At 36.0% G+C, this 9,547-nt stretch overlaps 1 protein-coding gene and 1 long non-coding RNA gene across 5 annotated transcripts in view; one reads left to right on the plus strand and one right to left on the minus strand.

Annotated features, from left to right (window-relative positions):
• YTHDC1 (YTH domain containing 1) overlaps window positions 1–9,547 on the minus strand; it is a 36,589-nt gene that overhangs the window by 21,317 nt on the left and 5,725 nt on the right. For all 4 annotated transcript variants that reach the window (XM_032259308.1, XM_032259307.1, XM_032259306.1 and 1 more), the window contains exons 2-4: window positions 3,714–3,815; window positions 3,020–3,348; window positions 2,472–2,898 (exon numbers count right to left, since the gene is read on the minus strand). In XM_032259308.1, coding sequence (XP_032115199.1) covers window positions 2,472–2,898; window positions 3,020–3,348; window positions 3,714–3,815 — 858 coding nt within the window. The remainder of the gene's footprint in view (window positions 1–2,471; window positions 2,899–3,019; window positions 3,349–3,713; window positions 3,816–9,547) is intronic.
• On the plus strand, window positions 594–9,423 carry LOC116537252. Its single transcript, XR_004263044.1, has 3 exons — window positions 594–760; window positions 972–975; window positions 9,390–9,423. It is a non-coding gene; the product is annotated as an uncharacterized LOC116537252 (long non-coding RNA).

Below are 9,547 nucleotides of genomic sequence, written 5' to 3' on the forward strand. Positions count from 1 at the left end.
ATCTAGAAAATTCAAGACACAGAAACTAAACTGTGATCACTTTTATTTAAAAACTGACATCTCCTAATCAAGGAGTTCCAAAACCAACCCATACTCTTTCATAAACTAATGTATGAAAAATAATTTCCTCCATAGTAAATACAGTACCTAAAGCATGTTCCACATAGTAAATACAGTACATGTTCCACACTGCACGTATCTCATTTAGAATAAACCTGGTCTAATTAACAGTTTTGACATCAGTATTTATTATAAAACTACAGTTATCATTTAATTTGAAATGTCTTCTCCGCAAAAACAAAGGATATTAATCAAGTTATCTTACTATGATGATCATCTAGGAGCCTGTTAAAAATGCAGATTTCTGGGCCGGGCAGAGTGGCTCAGCACTTTGGGAGGTGGAGGCGGGTGCATTACGAAGTCAGGAGTTCGAGACCAGCCTGGCCAAGATGGTGAACCCCCGTCTCTACTAAAATACAAAAATTAGCCAGGCGTGATGGCACGTGCGTGTAATCCCAGCTACTCGGGAGGCTGAGGTAGGAGAATCGCTTGAACCCTGGAGGCAGAGGTTGCAATGAATGGAGATCGGTCATCGCACTCCAGCCTGGGTGACAGAGTGAGACTCCGTCTCAAAAAGAAAGAAACAAACAAAAAATACAGATTTCTGGTCCTATTCATTTAAGTCAGTCCCCTTTGTTTAATGTAAACAATAAAAACATTAAAGTCTAAGAAATAATAGAGATACCAAAAAGAAGATATTGTAACAAAACATTCCCTACCCATGGGAGTGGTTTCACACATTCTCCACAATAAATGAACTTTCAACATTTTTTGAAATGTTGCTAATGGCAAGTATTTATTGCTAATGGCAAGTATTTCTTCTCTATCCATTATCTTAAATTATAAAAAATATACACCCTGGCCAGGTGCTGTGGCTCACGCCTGTAATCGCAGCACTTTGAGAGGTTGAGGTGGGTGGATCACTCAAGGTCAGGGGTTCGAGACCAGTCTGACCAACATAGTGAAACTCCGTCTCTACTAAACACATAAAACTAGCCGGACGTGGTGGCGCATGCCTGTAATTCCAACTACCCAGAAGGCTGAGGCAGGAGTATCACTTGAACTCAGGAGGCAGAGGTTGCAGTGAGTTGAGATCACGCTATTGCACTCCTGCCTGGGTGACAGAGACAGACTCTGTCAAAAAAAAAAAGGAAAAGAAAAGAAAAATACATCCTATCAGTTTGCAAAAGGCACGATGGAAGCACGGAAGTAAAGATTCCACAAGTTTTTTACAACAAATCCAACTACTCATCTATTCAGTTTAACTCTACCTCCTTTGAAAAGCCTATCTTAACTCCCAAACCTAGAATTCTAGTGAACAAATGGCTGAAAGCACTTCAGTTGCCAATCACTAGAAGACAACTGGCCATCTGCTCTACCTATACTGTATACAGTATACATACTATAAAGTATATAGTATAACCTATATAGAAATATATACATCTGTATAGGTAGAGCAGATGGCTAGTTATCTTCTAGTGATTGGCAACTGAAGTACTTTTCTATATTATATACATAACAATGTACTATTATAAATGATAAAGTTCTATAATAATGAAACTGTAAATATATTTCAAAAGAATAGTAATTTTCTTATGTTTAGCACATTCTACTTATGTAGCAATCTGGTAGCATCTTTACATAAGACAGCCATTATAATCATCATACAGTGCTCTGTAAATACCCTGACCTCTCCTTGCTGTACCTTACCCCAAGAAAGGTTGCCCTAAGCCTAGTGCCTCCAACTACCTAATAGTCATACATTTCTGTCTCGGGAATAAAGAGGCAGAATATGTAGCATTGAAGAAATGACTCAAGAAAGATCTTACCTAATTTTTCCACAAGAATTTTATTTATAGTCTTCGTCTCCATCTTACACCTTACACCCCAGTCTTCTCGTAGACCCTATCTCAGCCAGTCAACTGACAGACACAGAATTAGAAAAAAAGTCTGTGCTCCCAGGGAAAAAAGAAATAATTTGATTCTCCAGCCATATAATGGAAATCTAGGGGCATTTTACTAAGGAAATATTGTAACATCCAGTGAACAGGTTTCATATGAATATACTTCAAGTACATTAGTGTTTTAATAAACTGCTGACTGGTATGAAAATCTAAGAATTCACAACACTAAAATCTGAAATACATTTCCTTATATAGAAACAAATGGACTTGTGTCCATTTACAACACAACCAATTTGTAGCTAGGAAATGCCCTTACTAAACATGCAACTCTTATCCAAGATTATTCAAATGTATTTATAACATTCAACAGTATATAATTATAAAAGATCACAAGACACTCCTATTAATATCCCCCATCTCCTCAACAATTTTATAATTTAAACATTTTTAAGGCTGAAACCTATCCAGTATTTTTTAAGAGAAACTTTTACACATAAAAAGTAGTACCTGATCCATCTGTGCCTGAACCAGATCTGACGGACCCATCTGTGAAGGAAACAGATTCAGAGCCAGAGTCACTGGCCTCACTTCGAGTGTCATAATCATTTCCCTCCTCTTTCTGGTCTCTCTCATCCTGTTCATATTCTTCTTCTTCCTCTTCCTCCTCCTCCTCTTCCTCCTCCTCCTCCTCTTCCTCTTCCTCCTCTCCATCTTCATCTACCTCTTCATCTTCTTCCGCATCTTCTTCTACCTCTTCATCTTCCTCCACATCTTCTTCCACTCCTTCCTCCTCATTCTCAGTGTTGTTGCCTTGCTCATCAGAAGAACCACTGCTGCCAGTCTCATGGTCAGAGCCATATTCTTCAGAGTTCACCTCTTCCTTAGAAGACTGGCTGGATCTGCTTGCACGTCTATCCACTTCAAGCCCAATTCTCTGATGTTTAAAGAAAAAGGGAATCAGCAGTCATATAAAAGACAAGGTCAGGGTGAATAAACAGTTCTAAAGCCTCAAAACGAATGGCTTTCTGTTTTATATCTGCAATAACATTTACTACCTCAGAACCGTCTGGCGTAGGGGATTTGGCCCTCCTTTCAGGATCCCTTTTCCGGAGACAGGTTTTTTCAGGTTGATTCTTATAAGGTTCTCTAGAGGCACTACTCGATAGACGAATTTTCCGGTCGGCATCTAGACGCTTGTTTCTTTCAGATCTTTGATATTCCTCATTTTTATACTCTGTGACTGACTTTCCTTTTGTACTGACTATTCTTTTGTTATTGCTAACAGATGAGCTCAGTGGCTTAGAAACCAGTTGTCTTGAATGGACAGAAGGCTTTTGTCGTTTGGTATCAGTAGATTCCATTCGATCACTTTTTCTTTTTGATCCTTTAAAATAATGTAAAAAAACACAAAAGTATTTGTAGTATTCCATTTATTTCACCAAAGATGGGCAAATATATATATCAGGAAGGGGGGAAAGGCCTTATTTCTTTAAAAGTCTTCTGAAATATTTCTGCTCCAGAAAGAAAACATAGCTTTCAACTACTAGAATAAATCCATCTATTTGAGAAGTTTCATGTATTAGAAAAAAACCAGATTACCCCAATTCACATGGATGCCAGTTTGTTATGTGCATTTAGTGTTAACTGCCTCAAGGAACAAGTACAAAAAAGCACAGTCATTTTCTTAAGAAATTGAATCTCCTCTATTTATGCTGTTATTTCAACAAAAATAGTAGAACTCTTACATACCCTTTTTCTCGTTTTTATCTTGTTCACTCTCTGGATTATACAGTTCATCATCCTGTTCTGGTACTTCAGTCAAAATATCATCTAGAACATTAAGTTCTCCATCTGCAAAAGAAATCAGAAAATAATAGGGAAAAATCACTATTACTAAGCATGTATTTTTAAGTTCTTAGTGTGAGACAACAAATGCCTAGGAGCTTTTACTTCAGGATCAACACACAAGATTAACTTCTATAAAACAATACAGGGTAAAGAACTGGCCAGGCACAGTGGCTCATGCCTGTAATCCCAGCACTTTGGGAGGCTGAGGCAGGCCAATCACTTGCGGCCAGGAGTTGGAGACCAGCTTGACCAACATGGCAAAACCCTGTCTCTGCTAAAAATACAAAAATTAGCAAGGTGTGGTGGCACGTGCCTGTAATCCCAGCTATTCGGGAGACCAGATATAAGAATCACTTGAACCTGGAAGGCAGAGATTGCAGTAAGCCAAGATCACGCTACTGCACTTGAGCCTGGGCAATAAGAGTGAGATATACTCCCAGAAGTATACAACTCAGAGGGCATGAAAAGATACACTGGAGTGCAAGAAGAAAATGTAAAAATGTGTCTACTTTTACCTTATTCTTTAATTTCAAACTTTTGTGATAGCTTTAAAATATGCACAATAAATTAGTATAGAAATACATATGTACAACTTATAAATACACATTTACCAAAAATGTGTACTCTCCATGATTACAAAGGGAAAACAACTTTACAGTGGAGAAATGTCAAACAGGTCAAATTAACCAGATAATCAAAGTTAATATCACCCGTAATGGGACAAATCAACATGATGGACCTCTTGTTATAATGCTCTGAGAACAGAACAGAACAACGCTTTTTAATGTTCTATGCAAAATGGAAAAGCTGAATCTACATGAGGAAAGATCAGACAAACACAAATTAAAGGGTATCCAAATATGTCACTGTCATGAAACAAAGAGTAAGAAGTATTTCATATCAAAGCAGACTAGAGAGGCATAATAACTGAACACAGCCTACAATATTAGACATAATTGAAAAAACTGGTGAAATCTGAATAAAGTTTATAGATCAGAATATCAATGTTATTTTTCTAATTTTGACTGTACGATGGTTAAGTCAAAGAAAGTCCTTATTTTATGAAACACATATTTAAGTATTTAGGGATAAAGATGTATCATGCCTGCAACTTGCAAATGGTTCAGGAAAAAAAAGTGTGCACATACACAACACAGAATGAGAGACAAATGTGACAAAATGTTAACATTTGCAGAATGTGGTTGAAGAGAAAAAGAAAATTCTTCACACTACACTTGTAGCTGTTATGCTTATCTGAAATTATGTCAAAATGAAAGTTAAATGAAAAAATTATCAATGTGCTATATAATAAAAAAAGTTTGCAGCCTGCTGGTATGGACTGTAAAGGTATAAAACTTATTCAGGGAAGGCAACTATGACTATACTGACATATTCCATGATCATGAAAGAATAAAACTCAGTTCTGTCCTCACCTCCACCTTGTCCAACAATCTTAGAAATACGTGCAAATACCACTTTAAATTTTAAAATAATGTACCAATGCTAAAAGTAAATGTTTAAACATTAACTATTCCAGTGTCAAAAAAATCTTTCCAAACTTAAGGTGTGGCAAAGGAGAAGTGTAAAGCCGTGAAAGCTGGTAAGACAGAACAATTTTATTTGTGGGTCCAGAAAAAAAAAAGAAACAAAGCCCACTTGAATTATAGCAAGGTCTATTAATTAACTTGGGGGCTATAAATAGGTTAGATGAGATTCAAATTTTCCCCAAAGTGAGAAAGAAATCAGTGACTGAAGAGAAGAGTTAATACAAACGATAAGAAAGAAGGTTACACAGGAAATGGTAAAGATAACATTTTCTTTTATATTTGGAGACACAGTCTCTAAAGATATCTGAAAATTACTACGTCTAGAATAGCAAAATTTATTATTTTGAGCGGTACCAATGCTGACATGTACCTTACCATTTTTCTAAAATGAAAACATACTATTTGGGTTTTTCATTTTGTTTACTTTCAAACAACGTTATTTAAAATCAAGATAACGTCAAACAAAAAAGCTTCTCTCATCATCTAGATTCATGTTTTTGCTAAAACAAAATTCCTTCAAGATCTGAATGGTGGCAAACACTATTTCTGGACTCTACATTATAAATAAAAAATAAAAAATAGTTTGATAGAGGCAGTCCACATTTTATAGATGTTTAGTAAGCACTGGGTCAAACTCTAATCAGTAAAAAAGTAGATCCAACAGGTCTTCACAGAATAAAATATATTTGTAGAAGGCAAAAAACAAAACAAACAAAAAAAAAAACTTAAGACAATCACAATGAAATATGCAAATATAATGCTACAGAAATCTTTACATAAAATCCCTAGATCTTAATTAGAAATAGTACCCTCAAACCATGAACATTTACATATTATATACTTTAGCCATGCTAAATTTAATACAGAATGAAAGAATTTGCAGAATGTTAATTTAAATAAATTTGAGTTTCAAAGACACTTAAATCCTGGTTTCCCTAGCAAAAGGGGTCTAACTATTTTAAGAAGTTTTAACAAATTCAAATTCAGACATTGGTTGTATTTTTAGAAAACACCTACGATCTTTTTTAAGACAACAAATATTAACCAATGATTACTTTTGAAAAACACTTTGTCACTTCAAAAGTTTATCATTTTTACATATCATATATACAAATCACATAAAATAAGCCATGTTTAATCATTCATTACTTTGCAGATAAAGAAATAGAAGCTCAAATGTTTGAGCTGACCAAATACACTTGTCTAATAACAGGCGGATATTAGTATGAAGTGCCTACTTTACAAATTTACAGTTACATTAGATGGGGAACATTAAAAGCACCTTTAAACAAAGTGTAAAGAACACAAATGCAAAACGTTAAAAGGCCATACATACTAGAACATATATTTCAAATTAGTGCACCAGAAAGCTCTGTATCTTTACAACATTTAAAATTTACTGGAATATTTAAAATCAACTATAACATCCTCATTTATAAACACTTTTATTTGTATTATAGTCTGACATCAATAAGCTAACTGTGTGATTTTACCGCACTGGCAAACTAAAACTTACAGGATAAATGTAGCCCATTGTTTGTTTTGAAAGGCCTGCAAGAATGGTTTTTACATTTTTAAGGTGTTTATTAACAACAATAACAACAACAACAAGCAGACTATGTCAGAGAACATAGTTAGAGCCCACAAAGCCCATCTGGCCCTTTACAAAGAGTTTTGCCAACCCCTGTCATAATATAAATAACCAAATTTTAAGTTACTTTTCTCCATCATTGAAACTCCTTATATATATACACTGGAATATGATACACAGGGGAAAAAGTCTTGGAGGTTAAGAAAATGCAGGTATCAGGAAATTCCCAGTCTCTGAGTTCAAGATTCTTCACCACTGATAAGAGTGACTTAGAATAAAAAGTTCAGTTTTGGGGAAAGGAAAAGGAGGACATTTGAATCTTCTGATGAGTTTTTCAACCTATAAGACTCTCCCTTCCTTATCACTATCAGACTTGAATAAATCCTGCCTGCCCAACCCTTTTGCTAATGATTAGGTTATATGGTACGTATAAATAAAATCTGGCCCAGAACACAAAACAAAATCCCTTCTTCAACACAACAGGTATGGTACATACACACATGCTTTAATCATCTACTGCTATATAAGATGATCACCCTAAAACTTGACTTAAACAGTAACATTTTTCATTATGGCTCACTGTTCTGGGGCTCAACCCGGGTCTCTCATGCAGCTGCAAATGGAGCTAGAGCTGGGGCTGAAATCATTTGAAGGCTTGTTCATTGACAAGTCTGGCTGATGCCTAGACTGGTAAGATTCAGAGTTGGAGCTTCTCCAGCATTTCTCTCTGTGTAATTACTCTTCACTATGGCAGTCACAGAGTAGGCAGACCTCTTACATAGTAGTTTAGGACTCTAAATGTGTATGTCCTAACAGAGACAAGACCAAGTAGAAACACAGCAACACTTTCACAGTATTTTATTCATAGAGGCAATCACAAAAGTTTACCTAGGATCAAAGAGAGGGGAGACATACTCCAATCACTGTTGACAAAAGTGCCATATGTAATATACAGATGTTTCCAAAACTACTACATATAGTTTTAATCGTAAAGAGTTGAATTATATATGTGAGCTGCATTTTTAATATCAAAAAACTGATTTAAACAGGTCAATGTTAAAGCTTATAGTATTAGGTTATAAAGCTAAAGTAAGCTGCTTCCTCTGGCCATATCCTTCACTTGACTTGAAAGAGTACATTTTGTATACATTTTAAATCATTTTTAAAATGTAGAATAAATTAATTATAAAAGCAACATTTTGGTACTCTCACAAGCTACTGCTGTTAAAGAGTGTAACTATCACTGGCATATCCTTTTAAGACATAAAGTAATATTCACTAGTTCTAGGATGACTCTTGAACCTACCTGAAATGTTTTTAACCATTTCAAAACAAAAAACCATGATACTATTACCTATTGTATTAAGCAACCATTCCTTTGTCCTGAAATTTAACATTATTGATATTCTATATAAATAGAGATATGTACACTTTCAATTACTTCACAATAGTTTGACAGTAGCATCCCAACCCAAGAATAATAACAGTAAACAAAGATTAGCAAATGCCAGGTTAAGAAAAGGTCTGTAAACATATAATCCATGCACTATAAAAATCCTAATTTCTATGACATGTAACACTTCACACTGAAAGCAATTTTTAGATGTCTATATAGAGAACTATATGGACTTTAAAAATCACTTTTTTTTTTTTTTGGAGAAAAAAAAAAAAAGTGATTTTGCTCTTGTCACCCAGGCTGGAGTGCAGTGGCACAATCTGGGATCACTGCAATCTCCCCCTCCCAGGTTCAAGTGATTCTCCTGCCTCAGCCTCCCAAGTAGCTAGCATTACAGTTACCTACCACACCAAGCCCGGCTAATTTTTGTATTTTAAGTACAGACAGGGTTTCGCCATATTGGCCAGGCTGGTCTTCAACGCCTGACTTCAGGTGATCCACCCATCTCGGCCTCCCAAAGTGCTGGGATTACAGGCATGAGCCACCATGCCCGGCCTTAAAAATCACTTTAAAAATCTCTAAAAAAAAAAAAAAAAAAAAAAAAAAAATTTTTTTTTTTGAGACCTAGTCTCACTCTGTTGCCCAGGCTGGATGGAGTGCAGTGGCATGATCTTGACTTATTGCAACCTGCACCTCCCGGGTTCATGCAATTCCCCCTGCCTCTGACTCCTGAGCAGCTGGAACTACAGGCTCCTGCCACCATGTCCAGCTAAGTTTTGTATTTTTACTAGAGACAGAGTTTTGCCATGTTGGCCAGGCAGCTAGTGTTGAACTCCTGACCTCAGGTTAAAATCTATAAAATTTTGTTTCAAAGTTAAAACGTTACAAAAATAATGTGCCCGTGCAACCAAAAAGCTTAATTAAAGAATCCTACATTAAACAGTATTTACATTTAGAACTAAAATTCAAATCCATCCAAACGTTATACACTAGCAGTCTATAGGATAAACTCAGCTCTTGAATGCTGTTTTAAAAAATTCTAGGCCGGGCGCGGTGGCTCAAGCCTGTAATCCCAGCACTTTGGGAGGCCGAGGCGGGTGGATCACGAGGTCAAGAGATCGAGACCATCCTGGTCAACACAGTGAAACCTCGTCTCTACTAAAAATACAAAAAATTAGCTGGGCATGGTGGCGCGTGCCTG

The sequence above is a fragment of the Sapajus apella genome, unplaced genomic scaffold (assembly GCF_009761245.1).
Source record: "Sapajus apella isolate SASKATOON/1434 unplaced genomic scaffold, GSC_monkey_1.0 scaffold108, whole genome shotgun sequence".
Classification (NCBI taxonomy): domain Eukaryota; kingdom Metazoa; phylum Chordata; class Mammalia; order Primates; family Cebidae; genus Sapajus; species Sapajus apella.